Source organism: Oenanthe melanoleuca, chromosome 3 (assembly GCF_029582105.1).
Source record: "Oenanthe melanoleuca isolate GR-GAL-2019-014 chromosome 3, OMel1.0, whole genome shotgun sequence".
NCBI lineage: Eukaryota > Metazoa > Chordata > Aves > Passeriformes > Muscicapidae > Oenanthe > Oenanthe melanoleuca.
The window spans coordinates 92848657-92873711 of NC_079336.1; the positions used below are offsets into that span (position 1 = coordinate 92848657).

Genomic DNA, 25055 nt, shown 5'->3' on the forward strand with positions numbered 1-25055 from the left:
AGGACTTAGCAAGGAGCAGGGTGGGGGAGGCGCTGCTCCAACTGAGCAATGCAAGGCAAGCAGCAGGCACTGGATCCCAACAAATATGGGTTCTGGGAGCCACAGGCAGCAACTCCAGCTGGGCCATTTGCTTAGGCTGCCTGCCAAAAGGTTTATAAAAAGAACAGTAAAGAATGTGCCATGGCTTTAAATATGAATTGCAAATACAGTGCAGCCAATATCCACATTTGTTGAGGCTTCCATCCCTCAGCTTTTCTCTAAAGCTCAGTCAGGAATGCAAGGAGTTTCTCCTGCTGATCTAATTTTATCCCCTCACAGATATCCAGCATAAAGGAATGAAGTAGAGCCAGGGCAGTTTCCTAATTACTTCCAGCTCTCAGAGAGGGACCCAAAAGATAATAGTGAAGCAAGCACAACACAGCAAAAATGCTAACCCAGCCTATAATTTGTGTGCTGCTGTACACAGATCTTGTGATAATTTACTAATAGGTGACCCCGGCCTTTTCTCCAACTGGTGCCTGTCCTCATACCAAAGACATTTCTATGAGTTTAACTGCAACAGAACACAGTAGCTAACAGGAATGGCTGCTGCACAAGTGAAATATTCAGGTGATTTCCCCATCAGACACATGAACTGGTCCCTCAAATGCCAACAATGAGTTTTCAGCAAGATGTAACTTTCCATTACCTCGGAGGTTTTCCATATTCTGTATCCAAAGCTCCTTATCATGACTGGAGGTGGGTTTATTCAAGTTCACAGGAGAGATGGACCTGCCTGTGCTGAACTTATGCCAGCCACAAGGAGTGTTACCACCAAGGTTCAGCAACCTCCCAGGCACAAAAAGGAAATCAAATCATTAAAGGGGTTTTTGTCCTCAGTATGACACATAGAACCTCATAGTGAGTATCAAAAGTCATCTGTTCAAAAAAGTGACTTATATCACAGAGCATAACATCCCCACAGCACCAGCACAGTAAACAGGTCAAGTGTGGTAGCTGAATGATTTATTTGATTCTTCAAAAAGCACACACAAAAAGCATCCACTGCTGCTGCAGACACTGGACGAGATGGGGTAGTGCAGCTAGAAATGAGTCAGAACAATCACAGGCTTCTCATCTAATTAACACAACAAGCTTTCTCCTCATTGTGACCTCAAGTCTGTATGAGAAACTCACAGAAATGTCTCCACAAAATGTGGAGTCTGTTGGGTTTTTTTCCTTCTTGGTTTGAACACCAACCTGGAATGGCAGTGTGTGCACAAGGTGCACACCACCCTGTAATGCCATGGTTGCTAAAAATCAAAATGCACACACACCCCCTGACTAAACTGCACCACTGAAGTGTGAGCATAAAATAGTCTGATAAATCCATGCCCCTCTCACTAGATAATGCTCCTCTCACCTGCCTTTTAAGAATCCAGAGGTGCATCTTCAGCTAACAGGATGGGTTTGTAATCAGAGGGCTCAGAGCTCCACAAGGTCCTTGCAGCAGGCAGGTCTCATGCTCAGCACTTGTCTGAGTGCTGTTCTTGGGAAGCTGGAGGCAGCCCTGCAAGACACTGAATATCTGCACACATTTATGGCACAAAGTCTCCTTCAGTCTCAAGATGTTGCTGCTTTACAGACATGCTAGAAAAGGTCAAATTCAGGAAATAACAGTTTAACAACAAGCAAGGAAACAGAGGGTCAAAAGCTTCTTCTACCCATAGGACACCAAGATTCATCCCCTAGAGAAATACAAAAGTATTCAAATTCCTCATGGGACATACTGTCATTCTAAGGTTTGTGGCAGTGCTCTTATGAAGAGTTCATGACCATGTTGTGAGGCAGCCAGCAAAAACACTGTTTCAACACACAAGGAAAAGAATAATAAATCAAGACAGCTTGAAATTTTTCTAAACTCACTGTTTTATTGCTCTGTGATTATTAGTTACACTTTGCCACATTGCACTTTGGAATAGATTAGCACCTACTACATAATTTAAAAACTTAGTATCTTACAACTCATATAATTGGCACTATAGAGAAAACCCAAAGATCTGTCATTTTAACCCAAGACTAAAAGAGATAAAATGTTTACATCCTTTATTGTTGGCAGGTGAATTTTCATTGTGGAAGGCCCTTAAAAAAATAGTGAACAGATATTATCAACCTAAATGCCCTTCAAAAATATATAAAAACAGATAAATCACTCCCTTCTTTACACCAGCCTTTTTGCTTTGGTACTTTTAGTACCCAAGTGCACAGTAATTCCCTCATCTCTTTCAAGAAAAAAAATGTAACATGATCAAAACTATGCTGACTACTTTGGGTGAAAAGAGGAGAGACTCCCACACACCATTCTCAGCACCCACACAAACAGCATTTTCATCAAAAGGGGCATTGTCTCAGGATTTAACACATCCCAAGAGGTTTATAAATAATAAATGTTGGGGGTTTTTAAAAAGGGAATAATTTTTTTTAATAAATAAATGAAAGCTCTAATAGCTACACTGGCTTTGGTGGTGACCAGTTGTTTATATGCAGCATAATTCATCTTCATAAGGCAAGTGATGAGCTAGCAGAAGTGAAATCCCTGAGGATCAACATCTCCACATTCAACTTGTTTGTTTCACAACGTGTGTAGGCAGCCTGGAAAACAATCAGTCCCAAGGCATCTGCTTTTTAATCTCCTAGCACAGCTGCAGACCACACAATGAATTATTTCTGTACCTTTTCTGCAGGCAGGAGTACATAAATAACACCGAATACTTAGTAGGAGGTGGCAGGGAATTAGTTCTGCTAAACCTGAGCCAAGTGCTCCATCTTGTGTTCGTCCTCACAACACAACTCAGAGTGAAGCTCCTGATGCCTGCTCCACAACTGCAGGTCCAGTGGCATAGCTTCTGATTCCTTCTGCCTGAGAACAAGTGCTGTCCATGGTGCCATAGGACTGCTGCTCCGTGGGGGCCAGCACCGTCCTTTCGGTGGGATGAGGACGCAAAACCTGGGGGACGTACATCTGCAATCACAAGTGAAGGGGTTTAGTGGTCTCTCAAAGAACAGCACTGGGATAACTCACCCAGGAGAATTTTTCCCCTTGTTACTCTTCTTTTCATCCTTTTCCCATTCTTCACCTTAACATGTCAGGCCTTTTGCACCCTGCTGGAGGCTTCCTGGTGCAACAGTCACCTGCACCTCTTTAGTGGCATGAAGGCCTTTCCTTCTACCTCAGTCCTACATCCTTCTCAGTGACATGGCAAGCAAGACCTGCTACACGTCACAACTTTCATAATCAAAGCAGTGGCAACTGTGTTTGGCAGCTGTCCAGATGTGAGGCTCTGTCTGGGGCAGGGCACAGAACACAGCGCATAGAGCTGTGGGAAGCAGTGTGTCTCAGCTACTCCTAAAACGGCAGCCAAAGGCACTTCTGGAACAGCACCTGGGAGCAGTCAAGGAGCCCTGTTGCAGAACTCTGGTCCCACATGCACGTGGGAAATCCCACAGTCCATTCAGACTAATATGTCCTACACAAGCTCTTTGGGAAGCAGGGTGAGAAATTAAGTTTTTCTAGGAAACATAAGGGAATATTAGTAATTCTTAGCTTCTTACAGAAGATGTTGGGACTGTTGGTACATCTGTGTCTTTTCCTCTTTCACCCTGTGTGTCTTCAATCTGTAACCAGCAAGAGGTGGGAAAAGAGAGAACATCAAACTGGTGAGTGAAAACAATACACACAGATCATGCACCCAAAACCTGCAAAGACAGATCTCAGTGCAGTGCTGGCACTCTCTCCACCAATCCTTCTACACAGAATCATGGAAAGGTTTGGCTTGGAAGGGACATTAGAGATCATCTAGTTCCAACTCCCTGCCATGGGCAGGGGACATCTTCCATGAGATCAGGTTGCTCCAAGTTCCATCCACCCTGGCTTTGAACAGTTTCAGGGATGGGGCATCCACAACATCACTGAGCAACCTGTGCTAGTTCCTCAGCAACCTCACAGCAAAGAATTTCTTACTATTACCTAATCTAAACCTACTGTCAGTTTGAAGCCATTCCCCCTTGTCCTCTCACTCATGCTCCCATAGGAAGTCTCTCTCCACCTCTTTTTGCAGGTTCCCCTCAGGTACTGGAAGGCTTCAATTAGGTCACCCCAAAGCCTTCACTTCTCCAGGCTGAACACTGAACACCTCCAATTCTCTCAGCCTGGCCTCACAGCAGAGGTGCTCCATCCTTCTGATCATCTTTGTTGTCTTCTCTGGACTCACTCCAACAGCTCCATGTCCTTCCTGTGCTGGGGACCCCAGAGCTGGATGCAGCACTGCAGGTGGGGTCTCTCCAGAGCAAAGCAAAGAGGCAAAATCCTCTCCCTCAACCTGCTGGCCACACTGCGGGGGATGCAGCCCAGGATACTTTTTCCATTCTGCTCCTTTCTCTCAAACTCAGTTCCTGCAGAAACAGAGACTTTCCACTCTGCCAAGCAGCCTACCTGTACTACAGGCCCACTTCAGCCATCTTAACCTTTGTGAGCAGACACTGCCAGAAGGAAGGCAGGGACAGCCCAGCAGGACTAACTGGTGCTCCATCAAGCACACAGGTAGGTGCTGAAAGGTCAGGTATCCATCACTTACCCTATAATTCAGTGGACTCAGGTACTTGAAACAGCCAAAACAAGTGTAAGCCAAGCAAATAACAATAGTGATGTTGACAACCAGCAGGGTAAACATGGTGGTAGGTGCTTTAAAACCTATAAAAATACCCAGAGAATACAATATAAAAATGTATAGCAGAAAAACCCAACAAAATCAAAAAAAGCCTTATTTATCCTTCTCATTTCAGAAACCTCATGGATTTTTTTTTTCCTTAAAGGAATGGGCATCCTACTTCCAGCCACAAACAGGAGAATGTCATTACATACTAAGTTCTCCTATTTTTCCTAGAGGCCAAGAAATGTTGCTGTAATGCTTAAATGATAGACAAAACTTAGAGTCATTCTTCTCCTCTCTCATTCATCCATTCTGGACCCATTTCTTAAATATTTTCATTAATGATCTGTGAAATATGATATTAATTACATCAATTAATTATGATGATGGCACCAAATTGGATGGTTTGCCATCAGCTCAAAGGGATAGAGGTGGGGGGAGAGGAGAATCAAAATGTTTTTGGTAGATAAAATCACCCCACCTGCTTTACAGGATCAAAATGAAAAAACAAACAAACAAACAAGGTAAAATTGTATGGAGAAAACAGCAAATAAGTACAATTTGAAAGGAAAAATAATATATAGGTATGAGGGATAACAATGGCACTGCCAACGAGTCAGTAGTGAGATGGTGTCAAAGAACATGGAAAGAGAGGCAAATGAAAAAAAAAAAAAAAAGACAAGTCTCTGGCACCTATATAAAATACTTCAGTGCTGCTAAGCCTTCAGCTGGGTAGCCTTGTGTACAATAAAATATGGACAGAACTGGGAAGAATCCAAGGAAAAAGATCAAGAGAAAAAACAGTAAATATGAACTAGGCTGACACACAAGTTTTAGTTCAGAGACAGTGCAATAAACTATAGGAAAGAACATGGTTGCCTAGTATGGAAAAAGTATTAAACACTACAGTGACTTCTTATTTTCCAGATCCACTAGAGAAATATTCTAAAGAAATTAATCTCATTTTGCAGTAAAGATGACTGGAATAGGATATTAGGGAAAAGTAAACATCACTGCCATCCCTAGCTGCTTCCAAGCTTCTTCAGACAAAAGAGGCAACTTTTGTGGTAACATTTTTGTGGTAACCCCAGCACACACAGTGGCCCAGAATAGACAAGTTTTAAAGGGTTATAGAACTGCTGCATAGGTCTGTTCACAAGGGGAAAAACACCACATACATGCAAAAAAAAAAAAAAAAAAAAAAAAAAAAAAAAAAAAATTAAAAAAAGACCTACAAACACATCACTATTCAAACCAAAAAAGGAAGTGAAAAAACTTTCCTAGGGGTGTTCTGGAATACCCTTCAGAGGAAGTTGTTTTTATAAGCACAGTTGCACAAGTATTTACCAGACAGTGAGGTGTGTCTACACCAAAGCCAATGTATGGTGCAAACCACAAGACAAACAGCAGAGATCAGGGAAGGAAAAGTCTCCTACATCAGTTTTCCCTGCACTGTGTCCTCAAAACTCCTGCTGCCAACAGTTCTGGAGAAGATGGGATTCAAGAGACTGTCCCAGGACACACGGGTTGAACTGCAGATAAGACCTCAACTCCTCTGTGGGGAGAGGCCCAGTAGTTCTGCAGGAATAGGATGAATGAGTGGGTGAAATGAGTGGGTGAGTGGGTGGATGGATGGATGGATGGATGGCATAAGAGTTGAGAAAGTATACAGGCACGGAGAAGAAAAAAAGATAGTACAGCCTCTCACTTTCTGTATGCAGTCAGGTTTTTGATCCTGACTGAGAACTGGGGGAGAGGTCTTTCCAGCCTTACATCAATATATGAGGAGTGAGAAGCAAGAGTATTGTCACTGGACTCTACAACCAGACTGAAAGACCCATATCAAGCCAGCGACACAAGTCAACAACCAAGCAATCAAGCTTTACACCACAAACTGATCTATTTTGCAGACAAGGAAGTAGAGCTCTCTTACTCTTCCTTCCTTCCTTCTTTTTGGCACAAGAAGCAGCAATGAAATCAATGGCAATGAAATCAAAGTATCAAATTCCTACCTCTCAGACTGCCCTATGCACTGAGAAACCACTGAACAACATCCTGTAAACAGGATCCTCGACACTGACCAAGCCAAACATGGTAATCCAGCCTGTGTTTTCCATTATTAAGGTCCCTGACAAATAATGGTTTTACCATGCAGAACTAGAAAGCATTATAATAAAGATTTAATTTTTACTTCACCAGGATTTCCTTCCTAACAATTAAAGAGGTACATCAGATGCTGAGTGCTTGGAGTTGATTTTTCTAAAGCATGCTCTAGAAATTCTCTTGTTAATTTAGAGGACCCAGATCTGTTGGTCTTCCTGGTTGCAAAAGCAGCTCTCAAAACAAGGGAGAAAACAAGCTCTCAAACACATGAGTAATGCAAGAATATCTATTCAAATTCAAGGACAGCCTGAAGCAATAGTTCCAAGTGCCTCTTGCATCCACAGGGAGCTTCCCTCCATAGCTTTATCTATCCCCAAAGTGAGATGACAGATTGCCAGCAATACCTTTCTGACTGCTGGTATGCTGAAAAACACAATGCAAATGGGATCATTTGTCATGAGGCCACAATACAGTTAGCTATCATGAGCTTCCTTCCAAAGAAAGAGAACCCAACCCTTCCAGCATCACTGACATCCCCATTCCATGCCAAATGCTTCCTCCTGTATAAAACTCATAAGCTGTTGCCTACCTTTTCTGACATTTAAGCTGTTGGTTCAGCACAGCCAATACTATCAATGCTAAGTATTTGCAAAACACAGAATGACCCTCTCTTAAAAATAAATTACAAACCATGATGTTTCAAACTACAATGTGGGGAAGAGAGTCACCATCTCACTGCAGTCTTCCATGTAAAATCTGATGGATGATGTAGAATATATGAGGACTAGCATTAGCCAACATTTTAGCATTTTTTTCCTAAGTGATGGCAGTACAACCGAGGCAGCAGCAAATTCACCCAGGCAAACTAAACTTAGGCCCAGGCTGCACAAATGTAGGTAGTGAAACCAGTGATCATCTTATTATAAAAAGCTAATTCTGAATAGATTTTGGTTTTATGTAATGATTTTTCCTGTCTTCCACTTCACAGCCCAACTGGCCAATTCCAGGTATACTGATTTAAGGAATATATGATCTCCCATGAAACAAAGGAACATGGAACCTCATGCTAACAGTTTAATATAGCAGCCATCTCAATGAAAAGCTCTTGTGCAAATCTTGTGTAATTCAGTACCACAGGCAACACCATGACTCTTCCTTTATGGAAGGAAAAAGAAAAGTCCACAAATCTTATAAAACTTCACATCTAATTCAGGGAAGCTGATGAGAGCTGGGAGCAGTTTCCAGGTGGGAACAGGTAATACTTACCCAGCCTCACAAATGAGTAAAAATAGAGCCAGAAAAGGCAGAGGATGGGAGCTGCCAGGGCTTGATTGACAGCTGCAAAGTGCATCTTCTTCTCCAGCTTGGCAGGGAGATAGGCGTAGTACAGGTTGTGACGGTCCACCATGTGCTTCAGGAGGATGTAGATCAAACCTGTCAGGAAAACAGGAGAGCCAAGCAGAGGCTGTTGGAGGTTTGATGAAAAGCAGCAACTCTGTGAGGAGATGTACACTAAGCAAGTGAGTGAAAACAGCCCAGACACAAGGGGGGGGTACAGCTGCAAGACAGCACCTGCTCCTCAGCTTTTTGCATCTCCATCCCTCCCCTCTCCACACACTTCTCTGCAGTGCCTCTTGTGCTCCCAGGGAGAGCCTAGACCAGCAGGGAAGAATTCCCAGCTCCCCTTCCACTCTGCTGTTAAGAAAGGCCTGACAGTGGCTTAACATCTCCCTCTCAGCCTTCACCAGATTCATAACTGTATTTCAAGTCAGCTATTCCTTATCCACACAAACAGGCAGAAACTGCTGTGGCAGCTATGAATTGCAACAGCTTTGGGATGCAGAGGCACATTCAGATATTTACAACTGCATACAAAATGGAATGTGAGTAAATATCAATTACATTGTTACATAAAAATTGGCCACATTCTCCCAATAATAAGGTTGTTGATTAAACCAGTTCTGAACAACAGCTAATTTAGATAATTGTCTTGTATCTAGCTCTGTAAAGTTTTGGATTAGAAAATGAAAATACCAACTATATAAAGTTATTTAGTGCTACTTACATCTGATCTAAAACCCTCACCACCAAAGCCAGTACACTCAAATTTGAGAAATAAAATTAACATCTAATAAATATTAAATATACTTTCAACCTCTGAAGACAGTACAAGAGCTAAGTAATTAATAATCTTTTTCACTATTCTTCCACAAGAAGGGAAGGAAACTTGGATCCAAGTCTTGAGGATTATCAGCATTTGAATGGGAATCAGAATGCAGAGCTGAGTCTTCCAAACTTCCCACATGCCCATCTCACTCCCACAGTGCTCACTGGAAAACTTACCAAAAGGGACAATGATGGGACACGTGATGCTATAGGCCATGATGACAGTGAACACACACAGCATCCAGGCATACATTGCTCCAAATTCATATTCAAATGCCTGTTGCTAGGAACAAAAACAAAACACCCAAAACTCTCAAGTCATCCATCAATGTGTCAGGAGTTAAGAATAGATTCACTAAAGCAACAATTCACCTTCTCTTATTCGCTCCCCCTGAGAGATCAGTTATTTCCTTAAGAGGCAGAAATTATGTAATTAGATGAAGTATTTTGTGTTTTTATTACCTGGACATACAGAAAAGATGCTGTTTCTTTCCTAGTCTTAAAGTAATTTCTCAGGGAATCTGCATCTACAAGAAGCAGCTTCTTAAAATCACAAGACAGAAGATAGTTATGCCAGACTCAGAACCCTGAACTCACTGTGGCAGCTGTATACAGGCTTAAATTCCCATTGTAACACCTGGAATTTTAAGATATAGGATGACACTTCACCTGGTAGTAAAAGTCCACCTCTTAAAGTGGAATATAGGCAAAAATATATTTTTTCCTAGGTGTATGTTTAGTTTAAAGCAAGTTGTACACATCTGATGGCTGACAGAAGAAACTAACTCTAGACAGATTTGAATAAGAAAAATCCCCTGAAGTTTACACTATAAGATAAAATCAGAACTATTCTATAAAATCCAAATCATAAAACTCTGACTTAGAGCTATTGAGAGGTTGATACCTGAAGCTCAGAGCTTGGGTTTTGATTTTTGATCATCTCTGACTGGAATAAATCCCTCCCTGTTATCTGTGCTGTGAATGAAGGGAATATGAACCTGCCGTGGACAAGCAAAACAAAGGCTAAAAAAAGAAAAAAGGAAACCGTCAGGAGATGGTAGTTAATGGTATGAAGGATGGGTGCTCCCACTGCTTCTGACAAGGATCAGTCATTGAGATGCCTCCTGCTGAGGAGGGCTCCAGTACCTGTTTGATGTTTTTCCTCTCTGCTGTGGACTTGGCCATGATCATACGTATGGTGTAAAGGATGAGGCCCGGCAGGCGCAGCAGCTCCATTCCATTGCCCACGAAAGCAGAGGCAATCACATAGTTCACAAAGAAGGCTCCCTGGTCAGGCAGGAAGACACATCTGCCAGGAAAGACACCAGACACTGACTGGGAGGAAGGCAAACAAACTCTGGATGTATGCAATGTATCCCTATTGCCTTTGGAAATCTCTTACCATAAGAATAAGCACTATATACATTAGGAAGTGGCCAGAAGAATTTCTGTTGTTCTAAATGAATACTGCACAGCTATAAATGCAGCCAGGGTAGTATGTAAGAGCCTGGCTGAGTAGCAGTTCAGATGAGGAATAAACTGTTCACAAAATTTGTGCAGCAGCCTGATGGGTGGCTGACAGCAGTCAAGAGCATCATCTGATGTCTGCAACAGCAACCTGACACAAGATGAGATAAGACTGCAGTAGAACAGTCATCTCTCCTGACTTAGTAACTTCTAATTGTCTTCCTGTTACTGATTTTGAAACAGCATTTGGAAATCCATGTCCTAATAATTGCATTCTATTCTTTCCCTCCAGGCACAGGCACAAGAGCTCAAAATAACCAATATCTGCAAACTTGCAATGTAATGTGTTTAAAAACATACTTTTTCCTTAAAATCAAGATTCACTGGATTACAGAAAGAGAACTGCTGCAGCTATTTGATCTCACTGTAATCTTGTGAAGATCTCCTGTCCATGATACACAACAATCCTCATCTAATTCCAATACCTCATCATCCTTTCTGTGAAGAAATTCTTTCTAATGTCCAACCTTATTGTCTTATTCAGAAGCTCAACATCATCCCAGAGTAGCAACCCTGAGCAAGTTTTAATAAGCACTAACCAAGGACAGCAAACAGCAAAAAAAAAAAAAATCTAAGTCCTAAGTATTCCTTTACAAAGGAAGAGCAAAGAGAGAATATTATTTAGCTAATACTTACTCCAGCCTAACTGCAGAATCAGATGATTCTCTGTCAAACAGCCATCGGAAAAAAAAATCAAGGCTGAAAGAAAGATGGTGAGTGTAATTCAGTCTCCCACACCTCAATACTGTCTAAAATTGCTTCTCTTTTTAAGTAGCTTAAATCAAGATAGTGGATAGAGAGAATTTAATCAAATAATCTGAACACTAGTTTAGCTTTATCAGAGTTACTGATAGATAGAAATAAGAAAAAAGATACAAAATCAAACAGAACAAAAACATCTACTTCATATTAAAGTTTTAATGATCTATTTTTAGCAATTATTATACAGATAGGGCAAATACATGTCACCCAGGGAAACAGTCAAAAACTCTAAAGGCAGCAAAAAAATGACAACTCCTACTGAAGTATAAGACAGGAAATTTGGTTCTCAGCTATAATGGTGAGTATGGTTAACTTTTAATTAGCCATTGATCTTACAAGGCCTTACATTTCTTTGTTAAAAGAAAAGCCAGGCTTTGGAAACTTTTAAGGGCTCTGAGGATCCCAGATGTAAGATGAACATTGAAATCTAATGTGTAATGATAACATAACCACACACACTGGGGGGAGTGGGGGGCACAGTGACTATACCTCACAACTAGAAAATAGAAGCAAGATGTCTCATTATAAAAGTACTCAGCCATTATCTCAAACTATGATTCTTTACCTGGTCAGACCAAGGGAAGGCAGAATCAATACCATGAAGATCAAAAATATGTAGACTTTATGCATCATTATTCTGTTCTCTGCAGATCTATCAACAGAAAAAGGCACTGAGTGAGAAACTCATACAAAACACTGCCACATATGAAGGATCTTTTCCTGGACAATGCCAGCACCTGTCAGACTTCCAGCTTCCCCTACCATATCACATTGCTACCAGATAAAAGCCAAACATCTTTGAGATATTCACCAATACGGACCAAGCAGACTCTCAGTATCTTCTTGGGCAACAAAAACATTGCTGAATGTTAATCCAGACTCTGGATGAGCATCAGTGCAGGTCTGCACCAAGCACACGGGGATGTGCGACAAGCACAGCCGGTCTCTCGCCCCAAGACACTCAATCTTGCAACAGCTTGTAAACAAACAGCTCTTCAAGTGTCATACCAGGAGGCATTAAGCAGTTCAGAAAAGGGCACCACTGCCAAGAAACCAGACACTTAGACAACCTCCCTGTCAAGTGTAAAGTCTTGAGGACAACATGATACTACTAATGCTTAGCCCCTACTGGAGTAGCAGAACACGGATCCAGTGACACCCTGTTGCCAGAAAAGTGCAGCACTATGAACACTTCAGAGTTTTAGAGGTGGTATCTGATAGGGCTTTAAAACCATAGAGGTTTTATTACAGGAACACTTGGGCACTGTGAGACCTATCAGTGTAACTACACCAAGGCTTGAAATCAGACCTGTGATCTCTAGGGACTTCAGAGAATTACTTTAACTGGTCGAGAAGTGCTCAAAGTTCACCTCTGTAGCACAGCTACCAAAAGAGAGTTGATGAAAAACATACAATTGTGACAAACAGTAGACTCTGCACATGGTGTCTTAGAACGGAATTGTACAAAAGTTTGAAAAGAAAAAGCACCAAATTTACCTTAGAATATAAAAATAATGACTACAATGGATAGTAGTAGGGTTTTTTTGACTTTATGGATAAAGACTGAGTGAGGTTGAGTGAAGATGGGATTGAGTGTGAAGTACCATGCTTTTATCTGTGTGTAGGTAAACAGGCATCAAATCTGGTACTCCAAACCAAGCTATGCTAAATTCTCCAAGTCAGCAGAATATCAGTGGGCTTGACATCTCTGGGGTGCACCAGTCCAATGTGAAAGCCTTGCATCAACACATCTGCTGGGCCTTTGGCCCATAAGTCTTCTCAGATCACCACTGATATCCAACAGATCACAATCGTGTACCAGGAGTTACATCCAGACCATTTTGTCATGCCAAACAACAAAAAGATGGATGTCCTTTTTATAAGTTGTCAGCCTGGAGGGGATCCAAACACATTGCCTATCTTCCCAGAGAGCAAGGTAATTATGGGATTAGAGGCATTTCCCACTCTCCTGTTGAAGCTACAACTCCTGAGCCTGCTCATACAATTTTTTTCTGATGAAACACAAAGAGGAACGAGGTAGGGAGCAGGGGAAAGCATAAGCAAATCATGTGGTCAGATTACACTTGCTGTGTGGGTTACAAATTACCCAAACCCTGAAGTGTGGTTATAACAATAGAAAGAGACAAGAACAGGAAATTCCCTGCTACAAGAGGTCTGCGAATTTGAGAGCTCTGTGAAAGATAAGAGCTTTCATTTATTTTAGTAATTCAGCTGATAAGCTAAAAACAGAGGAAAATGTTGCTTACTTTGTCCAGTGGGACTCCAGCAAAGTTGAGTAATAGACAATTGTTGGTAGCAAAGCTGAGAAGGACCACAGCAAGAGTGTTGGGAAAAACTGACTGACGACAGGATTCTAGTGGGAAGAAATGAGAATAAGTATTAAAAACACTTTAATGTAGTTGTAGTGGAACAGAGATGCTAATATTTTGCTTTTTGTAAATTATAGCAGGATGAACTGCAGAAATTATATTCAGATAGTCTTAAACTGAATAGTGAGTGTTTAGCACTGGCATATGAGACAAAAAAATCAAAGTGAGATTGGGAATTAAATTCCATGAGAGTGCAGTCTCACAAGTAGTTTTTATGTAGTTTACACTAGCTTGGAGAAATATTTAAAAAGAACAGCTTGCAAATTGCTTTAGCTGCAGTCAAACTAGGATCAGATATATATGCCATCTTGCTTTGAACCCTACAAGCAAAATAAAAACAACATTTTGCCTCAAAGTTAAAAATCTGCATTTCACCCCGTCTTATCATAAAAATCAAAATATAAGTTGGAGTTGAAATTCCATTTATTGCAAAGCTTTTTTCATTACAAAATTTAGAATTATTTAAGTTTGGATTGCAAATTTTTACAAAAACATAAATATGTTACAATAACATAAAGCCTCAGATAAAAATTACTTCAGAGTATTATCCAGGAACAAAAGAGGGCTAAAGACCTGATTCTGGACTTATGGTTTTAATCAGCAGCTACATAAAATAGTCCTGAGAATTTCAACTGAAGGTAAGACAATGAAATCCTATCAATCTACCAAAATTTTGGTCTAAGCCACAGCTATATCCAAATACATGACAATACTTACATTAAGGTAGTGAATAGGTTTAGTGACATTGAACTTGTCCATGGTTGAGATGATTATGGAAGGAGTAGTAAGAAAAAACAGCACAATAAAAAGAAGCAAATTAATGCAAGCCCATCTAAACCACCACTTCAATCCATGCACTGAAAGATTTTTCCTGGGGAAGAAGTAAAAATAAAAAAGACATTAAAACAAGCAACAAGCATTTGCTGTTAAAAAAAGATGTATACACTATCTGTCAAGTAACAGGTGGCACTGCTTTTTCTAAACTGAGCTTTCAAAGTTATATAACAAAGAACTACACAAGTTCCAGTTGCTATTAGAAATAAAGAAAACTGAGCAACCTCTCTTGAGTGATACCATAAATTGTGTTTGCAGAAGAACATATTTAACCTTTCATTTCACATGCATAGTGTCTAATCTAGTTAAGGTTTGGGATAAAACACTTTTTCTTTATTCAATTATACAAATGTACTAAACAGAAATGGAACAAGAAGAGACAGAGATAAAAGACACAGAATTTCTGCAAGGAGAATACCTATCAGAGGCAGAATCTACCAAAAAACTGAGCTCTGAAATAAAATTTCAAATTTACAAACACTGCATCCCTTCCTGCAATATTAAAATAGGAAACACAGACTTTAAACAAGTAAAGTTCTTAAATGTTATTTCAGATGGTTGCCAAAAGGACTGGAATTATTTGAATGCCAGGCAAAGCCAAATATTCAGAACAAACAAAACAAGGATACAGAGGCTCAGTAACATCCCTAATTAAGACAAGCCTTTTTGGCATATGCCTGTGGTCCCTATTCTTCAAGGTGGGGTTGAGGGAGAAAAGAAAAAGAATAGGAAGAAGACTGACCAGAGTTTACAGAGTGGATCAGGTTACCTCATCACATGGCAACCCAGAAAAATAGATACTTATTTTGAGCTCAGCACTAACACCAAGTTGCTTTCCTCAGGTCCCAACAGTAGATATGCACTAACCTCAAAAAATGGAAACACTGAGGGACAGACAAACAGGATTAGGGTTTTTTTTTTAAATCTTGGGGTGGTAAAACTCTAGTCCATTACCCCAAGTAATGTCCACAAACCCCAAGAGCAATGAAGAACACAAGTAATGAAAATCAAGAGGTAAATTAGCCACATTCCAACACTACATAAAGTTTCAGTTTAGGGTTAAAGAAAAACACTGTCATCCCTGTTTCTCCTGTGCCCATTCTAAACCTACATTATCAACAAAAAGTGGATGTAAGACAGGAATCTTACCAACAGATATTCTCAGGGTAAGGAGCATATGTAACCTTCCAGTTGGATACACACAGCTCCCTGCTGTAGGGTGATGGCTGGGGTTCTCCTTTACACTTAATGCTCTGACATTTGCAGGCATTGAAGTCCTTAAGGATGCTATAAGGAATAAGAGGAATATTTTTCCAATTTTTTGCACATGAAAATGCTAAATATGTAATGAGAACAGTGAACAGTGATAAAAGCTTGGGGTTTTTTAAAATTTTAATAACCTGTGATCAAGATAGAACCTAAACAATGCAATATATTATGCAAATGACCATTATATAAACAGTTGCTACCACCGGCCTGAGATTTATTTTGTTGGAAATAAAAATCAGTCTTAGTTTAAACTGTTTACTGCTTCTACCAACATGAACAACAGCAATGAATCATATTAAAAAAAATTAAAAATCAAAGCCTGAGAGCATTGGAAAAAAATAAAAGACAGTTTCCTAAATACATCTTTACATAATACAGCTGTTTTCAAACCAAAGTAGACTAATGGAATGAGACTGCAAACTAATCCTTTACACTAGTATCAAAACCAGCCAATTTTGCCTTGAGTATGAATTCTCAGAAGAATTTTTAGCATGCTGGTATTCTCACAATTCAAAATATCAGCCTCTTTCACCCACTCCAAAAATAATCACAGTGCTTAATTCAATCTTCCAATATTATGAGTTGACTGACACTCAAAATATTTAAAGAAAATTTAAACATGCCCAGAATAAATGCTTTTGAAGATCTCCCAAAGCAGATGGCAGTAAAAGGGCAAGGCACACATTCAGAGACTATTTTCATAGAAACAATATATATTATATTTAAATGGGGAGATTCTAAAATCTGAACATGCTTGTTTCTTAGTTGCAATCTTAACATGAAGAAGACAAAGAACCACACACACAAACACCAAACAAAACAAACATAACCCTCAACCCCCCAGATCTTTTCCTTACCAGAATTCAAGCAGTGATGTCAGATTGCCAGCATCTTGCAGCAGCAAGTATTTAAGACAGTTGATTATTCAGATTAAACAGAGCAAGTTTTAGCCATCATTTAAAAGCTTCTACAACTACCTGAACCTGATTATTCTTTGATAGTTTATTTTTTAAAATACATAAAGAGCAAGTTTTAGCCATAATTTAAAAGCATCTACAACCACCTGAACCTCACTTCTGGCATCCTGTATCTCTCATCCTATTTCAGGGCTCTGCAGAGCTGAGCATCCTAAGGGCACCAAGCAACTTTCTAATTTCATAGGAGCCTCAGCTTCATACATAATTTAATCTAAGTTCTCAGAGAATGGAGTCCAGCACATTAATTCCAATATAAACAGACTAAAATATTTTCAGGTCTTGATGATTCAACTAGCAGATGCCTGCAGCACAACTCAGGACACTTGCTCAAGGAAGGACAATCCCATCAAAATTGTACACAGCACAGCAGTAGTTAGAGAAGGAACTTCAGCGTTTATTTCTTCTTTCATTTTCACATCTCAAAATGTTATTTCAATATAAAATTAGGAGAGGAGCCAGATTTCATCACAAAAATCACTACTCAGTGAAAGAGTAGCAACTAAAACTTTCTCCAATATACCAAATTCTTGCAACAAATTCTACATCCTGGACCTCCATGAAAACCTCTCTCTCTAACATGACTTGAAGGCCAAAAGAATGTAGACAATTTAAACCACAGAGGCTAAGAACAGAAAAAAGCACTATGTTTTATGTTGTAAGACAAATATTATTCTGCTTCCCTTGACCCACTTTGTGTTAGCAAAAGATGCTCACAAAGTGCCTAAAGAACATGAGAGGCTACAGATATTTTTCTCTGCAAATGACTGAATAAAAGCACAGAACAACTTCTGCTATTAGATCTACACACATATCTATAACAACAGGTAAGGAATATACAGAATATGAGTATCTATCACCTGTGGCCAGGTCCCTCACTGACCCTACACTGCTGAGATGACTTAATTGGCAGTGTAATTTGTACCCACTCTGGTAGTTTGGTAATTGGACCATTTGCACAGTAGGAAATGGAGATGTCAGTAACTCATATTCAAGAACCAATTAGTCTGGCCTCCTATTAACCTACACTGATGGACTGGATCCCACACAGAAGAGAAAGGTTCTTTATCCCATTAAATGTCCCAAGCCTTTTAGTCCCTTAGATATTATTCCTTCATTCAAAGCATAGAGGCTAAAACACATTTATGGAAAACTTACCAAAAAGCAAAGCAGAGTAAATCCACAGAATGGTGAAAAAGAAGAAAGGAAGAACCAACATAAGCAAACAAGGGACACAAACAAGAGATCAGTTGTACTATTTCAGTAAAAAGAGAACAAACAAGACAACAGACAAAACTTACTAGGTTGCCATGGATTTCTCTTGAAATGTTACAAAAGCCATTCCCAGTGGGTTATTATGAACAGCTTGTTCCTCTTTTGAATATTCTTCCTCAAGTTCATTTCTAACTTTGGTATAATAATCTACAGCATCCTCCTGTGGGGAAATTGGTGACTTTTACATGCAAGTACCAGATGGCCAATATCCTCATTAACACACAGCTTACACAAACCATAATCATGCCTCCTCATGCCACTCCCACAAATTACAAATCTTGCCACAAGGCAAAGACAAACAGGAAGATTTTCTTGTACTTCAGTTTGTGCACTAAGATTACATTTCAAAAGTTTCAGGGAATTCCTTTCCTATGCAGTACAAGAACATGGCGGATGAGCTACGGGTAATGAATGAATAAAGAATTTTCCTAAGGTCAATGAAATATGACAAAAAATATTTTCTACTCCTCTAATAACATACTTAGCCATAACTAAAAAAGAATACAAATCCCTTACCCTTTCACATCCTCTCATTTCACAGCAGCAGAACTGACCACATGGCTTAGGATTGATCTGGACCCTCTTGCCATACTTCTGATGCAGGTGTTCATAGTAAGTCAAGCTTTTTTCTGCCTGTTTTCTGCACAGAAAAATACATCCATAACACTTTGCAGGAAAACAGTATCAACATCAATCTTAAAAAGATTGTAATCCCTGAGAGGAAAAAAATATGCCAAGAACTTATAGCAAATGAATCAGTCACCAAATATATTTACATTAAGTTTGTTTTGGTTACTTAGAGAGTTTATTTGCAATTCTGTAGTATCATTATACAGCCTACACTTGTAGTGAGGTTCCAGGAAAAAGAATGACCCAATGCTATTCTTGAGAGGCCAGAAGATAACACTTGTCTCTCCTGTGATCAGCACCTCTGGCCAAAGAAGCAGAGTTAAAAAGAGTTACTTCAATAGTTCAGTTTTTCACTTTGCACTGCCTCTCTATAAATAACTAAGTACATACATACATAAATAGTCAGCAAGTCAAAAGTTAACTTAGGTAACACACAACATATCACACCAACAAGAGATGGGCTGAACCCCTTTAAAACACAGCTGAATCTAACTGAAGTCCAGACAGAACTCGAAGAGCAGAATCCATCTTTAGGATGCACCACATTAGTGCTGTTGGTACTTGTTGATTAAGGACTAAAATTATGCTAAACTTGTGTAGGTTACAAAAACAAGTACCTTTTTTTGAACAGGTTGATAAGCTTGGCTACGTCGTAACACAGCTGGACCTCCAGCACGGTGCAAGTCGGGTAGGCATCTCTGAAAGGAAGCAGCACATGAGAACAATAAGAACAGAAAGTACAATGAAGAAACTTTCAAAGAGCAGCACTGGTATCTACCTGACATCTCAACACTCATTTAATTTTTGGATGAGGTATCAGAGAGCAGAGACTTCCACAGACAGTTGTTAGAAGTTACTCAACACAAGATGTACAGCTTTATTCCGTGTAAAAGTTGTGTAGGGGCATGTATGGATAAACAGTTTCTTAAATTCTGATTTTAAGATCAGCTAACTAACTTAATTGCAATATAGTCTTTTCTGAATTTTAAACAGTGCAAAATTCAAAAAACTTATCTGGGCAGGGAAAACTACCAGGACAATTTTGCATCTCTTATTCCTGAACTAAGATGGAAATAAACTTTTTACAAGGGCATGTAATGACATGATAAGGGAGAATGACTTCAAACTGAAAGAGAATTGGTTTAGATTAGATATTAGGGGGAACTTCTTTACTATGAGGGTGATGAGGCACTGGCACAGGTTGCCCAGAGAAGTTGTGGATGCTCCATACCTGGAAGTGTTCAAGAGCAGATTGGATGGAGCTCTGAGCAAACTACTCTCATGGAAAGTGTCCCTGTCCATGGCTGTGGAATTGGACCTGGATGATCTTTAAGGTGCCTTCCAACCCAAACCACTCTGTGACTCTAATGTTATTCCTCAAATATGGAACTTACGTGAAATGGTTTTGTACCGTCTGTTCACTCGCATTTTTTGGAAGACCAGTTATGAACAACGTGCACTTAACCTGGGAGAGAAAATGCATGTTACATTTTGATAAACCACATTGCAAAAGAGAAAACAAGAATACAAAGAAGGCCAAGAGACAGCACAATTAGCTGTGTAGTAGAGCAGGAAAAAGGGTAGGTAATTCTGGTTTTGGTGGGAGCTCATCTATTTGGGACAGCACTTTCTACATTGGTAATAAGTTACAGCAAAATTTCACAAATCCCTCCCCAACCCCCTTCTCTCCATCCATTTTCACAATTCAGAGTATTGCTTTCAGTGAATTCCTTCACATTTATGTCACACTCTAGCATGCAAGAGGTGCCTTAACAATTTGCTTTTTTAGCATTATCCATTGGCAAATACACTTTTTTTCATTCCAGTACAGACACTTACTATGTTTTCTTCTCTATATGTGACATACTTCATGTGATGCCTCATGAAGACAACAGTCAGGATCAGGTAAACAACAGCAAAAACTGTGTGCAGCCAAAGAAGATTATTGCTGTTGGGCAAAACATTAGGAATATGAGAAACAGGAAGAACCAATTGTCCAACTGATATAAGCAGCTATAAAAATGATAATCAGATCTAAACCTCTCACTGAACACAAAACAAGAAAAAAAAAAAAAAAGGCAGTTACTGGTAGTCAGTCACACCTATGCAAATGCCTTGGACAGCCAACAGGATTATTTGCTGCTCATAAAATTCTATGGGTCATGGAGCTAAAAAGAAAACAGATACTCTATGACATGGGCATATTTAGTCAGCATTTGGTTTTCATTTTCTCATTCAGATGACATATAGGATATATGATGCTATTTGCCAAAATTTTTGTTATTTACTGTGCTGAGTGCATAACTGAACTCTCCTTGAACACAATCCTTTCTCAAATTGAAAACAGCCTCATATAGGGAGTAAATTCTGCTTTTATGATAGCTTCTTCTTCAAAGCTTACAGAAGTTCTGTTCTGTGACCAGCTCTTCAGTTTTGTGAAGAGCATTAATAATTGCAATTAAACTATAATACAGGAACCTATTTTATAGATAAAAAACCCAACAAAGTAAAAAAATCCCCATTAGTTACTTGGTTTTGCAACATGGTTAAAAAAACAGAAATTCCACTGGATATAGTGCCAGGGATGGATGTAGATTGATCAAGAATAAATCAGAAGATATGTGCAGCTTTGTACTTCAACTGTTTTACAACCTTTTTAAAACACATAGAAGTAATTTTAATTGTAATCTTGGAAGAGATATGCACACCCACAAATCTAATGTAAGGGAATTTTAATCATCCCAGCTACACATTCCAGTAAAGTTATCAGGTTTACCTTCTTTCTGAAGTGTGGTTTCCTTTAATGAGGAAATTTCTGAAAATAATATCACTGGGTGTGCAGTCATTAGCCAATAAAAACATGGTGCAAGAAGTGAGAGCTGAGAGACCAGAAGCCCAGTCTCAAGATTTCTTATCAGCACTGTGAGTGCACAGCCTGAAGCAGGACATATCCCAGTTTCAACTGATGGAGGGGGACTAAGTTATTCTAACCCCATGAGCCATGCTGCAAGTATCAATTCTTGTGTTTAGAGACTATGGCAGGAAACAGACACCAGCATGGAGGGACTCTGCAAGACTTACTTACCTAGTCTGTAAGTTTACTATAGTTGTTCTTCCAAAACTATATGGATCTTTATCTAGGAAGAACAAGAACAAGTATGAAAATTAACTGGTGCAACACTTACTGTCAGAAAGTCAGCTTTTATTCTATTTTTTAAAGAATTTGATATATTTCTTTTTAACGCTCAGCAAGTTCATTGATAAAAAGATTTAGAATCATAATCAATGTTGGTTTACTCTGTCTGAGTTTTAAAGTCAGAAAAAATAGCCCTAGATTATACAACATTCAAGTCATCAAGAAAAACAGTAGAGTGTTTTGAAAAATCTAAACACTAGATCCTTGAAGCAGTTCCCTTTCTCCCTCCAACCTCCCTTCATGTCCATTAACAACATTGCTTAGGGATGAACACATTTCCTTCACATTTTTCTTTCATCTTAACAGATTTCTTATCTCAGGATTTTAAGCTGCATTAATTCAGTGTTGACAAAACAGTGCTGACAACCTTGGTAAGGTCAAAAATGGGTTTACGTGACATTATTTCTCTAGACTGTCAAGTATTTTAAAAAATGATAATGCAAGCGAGGGAAAATTGTGTAAATGATCACAAAGGAAAAGGAGTTAAGTGTATCTAGAAAGTTAAACAATCCTTCTAGCCCAGACTGTTGAACCATATTGCAAGTGAAGTCATCACAACTGAAAGAACTGCAAATGCACAAAATCAGCTTACACTGGAAGAGGAGGAAGAAAGGGAGAGAATGCTAAAACTTTGGTTTCTGCTATATTTCCCAGACTCACAAAGGTTAAGGCAGAAAACCAGAAGCTATATTGTCTTGCTTTAAATAAAAGCTGATATTAATACAAACAGAGAATTGCCAAGAATGAGCTCGCAAAGGGAGGTCAGAGATGGAAGTTCCACAGAGAAACAACAGAAAAAGGAAAAGGTACAATCCATCCTATTACAGATGTGAGCTATGTCACAAGGTTCTTAAAAACTATGAATAGCACTGTAAACATGATCTTGACAAGAATGATACAAAGCCAGGTATGAAATGGGATTGTAAATGCTCATAATAAAAAATGGAAGAATGTATAAAAAGGGTTTAACAGAGATCTCACTCAAAGAGCTCAGGTTTCCCACCAGCAAACTGAATGGCAGACTACAGGACATGATTATTGTATTTGTAGGTGCCACACTGGAAGACATAATCAGGACTAGAATGCAAGAAAAATGAAATAAACTTTATTCAGTCAGCATTGACAAAGTCTCTGTAAGATTTGTCCAATTTTGAGGGACAATCAAGACAAAAAGTAACAATGGGAGACAGTGTAGCTAGACTAAAAGAAAAAATAAAAGGCATGGCTGACTATTACATTATCAGTCAAATGGAAAACATTTCTCATTAAAGACCAAATTAACTGGTTTGTTTATAAGAAAGAAGAAAAAGCAGATAAAAAATGTTTATAATTCTCAAGCAACTACAAGGATTTTGTAAAGAGGAAAAGAATAAAGTATTATCTCCACAGACAGATCAAAAAATTGATTTTAAATTAATTGAAGCAAAAGAGATTCAGACTGGATACTAGAAAAAGATTTCTCAGATGTGAAGATGTTTTCCACTGACAATCACAAACAATAAAAACCACAATGATCAACATCAGTTAAGAGAGCATGGGTAAAGTTAATCCTGCCTTGAGCCTTTTAAGTCTTGTCACCTATGTTTGCAGGAGGTCTGCAACCTTGTTTCTGACAACTGTTTAAAAAGCCCCCTACAATCACAAAAATTTCACATCAGACTGAGGGAGTGTGTTGGGTTTGTGTGGCCAGGTTTGGGTAACAGGGGGGCTACAGGGGTGGATTCTGTGAGAAGCTGCCAGAAGCTTTCCCTATGTCCAAGACAGCCAATTCCAGCCAACTCCAGGACAGACCCACTGCTGGCCAAGGTCAAGCCAATTAGGAATGATAGTAACACTTCTGTGATAACATATTTCAGAAGGAGAAAAAAGTTATTGTGCAGATCTAACTGCAGACAGAGAGAGCAGAGAATATGTGAGAGGAATAAGGTCAGTGCAGAAGGAGGGGCAGGAGCTGCTTCAGGCACCAGAGCTGAGGTTCCCCTGCAGCCCATGGTGGAGAACCATGGGGATGCAGAGATCCACCTACAGCCTGTGGAGAAGACCCGCACTGGAGAAGGTGGATGCCTGAGAGGATGCTGTAATCCTGTGGAAGGCTGTGCTGGAGGAGGGTCCTGGCAGAGAAGTGTGGACCCATGGAGAGAGGAGCCCATGCTGGAGCAGGTTTCCTGGTGGGACTTGTGACCCTGTGGGGACCCATGCAGTGATGAAGGACTGCACCCTGTAGAAGAGTGACCTCTGGTGCAGCAGTTTGTGAAGATGTCATCCAGCCAGAGACAACCCACTACAGTGGTTAAAACACCACCTTATAACCTTTATAAAAAAAAATTCTAAAGAGTTTTTACTCTTATATAAAATAAAGAATTGTTCTAAGAATACAAAAAAATAAATTCTTACCAAGCAGATCACCTGACAGATTGACAGGCAATATGACACACACGGACAAAATGCTGATAGCAATCAGCAAGCAGATGATGTGACGCTGGAAGGCGAGGTAATGGATGGCATCCTCACCACACCTCTCATGGATCTCATCATCACTGCATCAGGCAGAAAAGCACATGGTCAGCTTGCTTCGTCTTCTTGGGAGTAGTTTATGAATACACATTAAATCCTCAGTCTCCATCAATCCCTATTGCCTTTCAAAATGGCTTTATTCTTTCACATGTAAATTCAGGCTCCAAAAGTGTATTTTTCTTGTGCAATACCACCATACAAAACTTAACATTGGGGAATTTAAGGTTAAAACAATAATCTGAAAAGCAAATATGAATCCAAATTCTTTTGGACTATAAGAGGACAAAGCCTTTTGCTGTGACCTCCTGCTTTATGCCAGTCAAAAGCCTAGCTCTCCAAATTTAAGATCAGTGACAGTATTCACTCATCTCCATAAAGGCTCTCTGTGAGAATCACCTCACTCTTATGACACCCAGGTAACAGGAGATATAGAAGGCTTTGGAATGAGCTCTCACCATGTCTCCACTGTCAGCAGATTAGATCATTAGAATAAGGGAACTTGGAAAAGAAAGGAACTGAACTAGCAAAAATGGAGAAAGACTTAACTTCCACTCCATTCATATTTCAGTGTATCTAAATTAGAATCTGATTTTTAAAGTCATGATCTACTGAGCCCCAAGAGACATAAAGCACATACATCACACATCTAACATTCAGTTTCTGTGAAACATTGGAAAGGACTTCCCCTAGTTAGTCAATTCCAGCCCCAACTAAACCACTAGTTCTC

At 39.5% G+C, this 25055-nt stretch overlaps 1 protein-coding gene across 3 annotated transcripts in view; it reads right to left on the reverse strand.

Moving 5' to 3' along the window:
* Positions 1 to 1884: 1884 nt before the first annotated feature.
* The window catches only part of TMEM63A (transmembrane protein 63A), a 30467-nt gene continuing 7296 nt past the window's right edge, over positions 1885 to 25055 (reverse strand). For all 3 annotated transcript variants that reach the window (XM_056487965.1, XM_056487964.1, XM_056487966.1), the window contains exons 7-24: positions 24209 to 24351; positions 21704 to 21755; positions 20458 to 20566; positions 20013 to 20083; positions 19236 to 19316; positions 18505 to 18628; positions 18015 to 18148; positions 15620 to 15757; positions 14354 to 14507; positions 13514 to 13620; positions 11812 to 11898; positions 11121 to 11183; positions 10104 to 10266; positions 9135 to 9240; positions 8058 to 8225; positions 4614 to 4729; positions 3592 to 3654; positions 1885 to 3001 (exon numbers count right to left, since the gene is read on the reverse strand). In XM_056487965.1, the coding sequence (XP_056343940.1) occupies positions 2831 to 3001; positions 3592 to 3654; positions 4614 to 4729; positions 8058 to 8225; positions 9135 to 9240; positions 10104 to 10266; positions 11121 to 11183; positions 11812 to 11898; positions 13514 to 13620; positions 14354 to 14507; positions 15620 to 15757; positions 18015 to 18148; positions 18505 to 18628; positions 19236 to 19316; positions 20013 to 20083; positions 20458 to 20566; positions 21704 to 21755; positions 24209 to 24351 (2050 nt within the window). In that variant the 3' untranslated portion in view covers positions 1885 to 2830. The remainder of the gene's footprint in view (positions 3002 to 3591; positions 3655 to 4613; positions 4730 to 8057; positions 8226 to 9134; positions 9241 to 10103; positions 10267 to 11120; positions 11184 to 11811; positions 11899 to 13513; positions 13621 to 14353; positions 14508 to 15619; positions 15758 to 18014; positions 18149 to 18504; positions 18629 to 19235; positions 19317 to 20012; positions 20084 to 20457; positions 20567 to 21703; positions 21756 to 24208; positions 24352 to 25055) is intronic.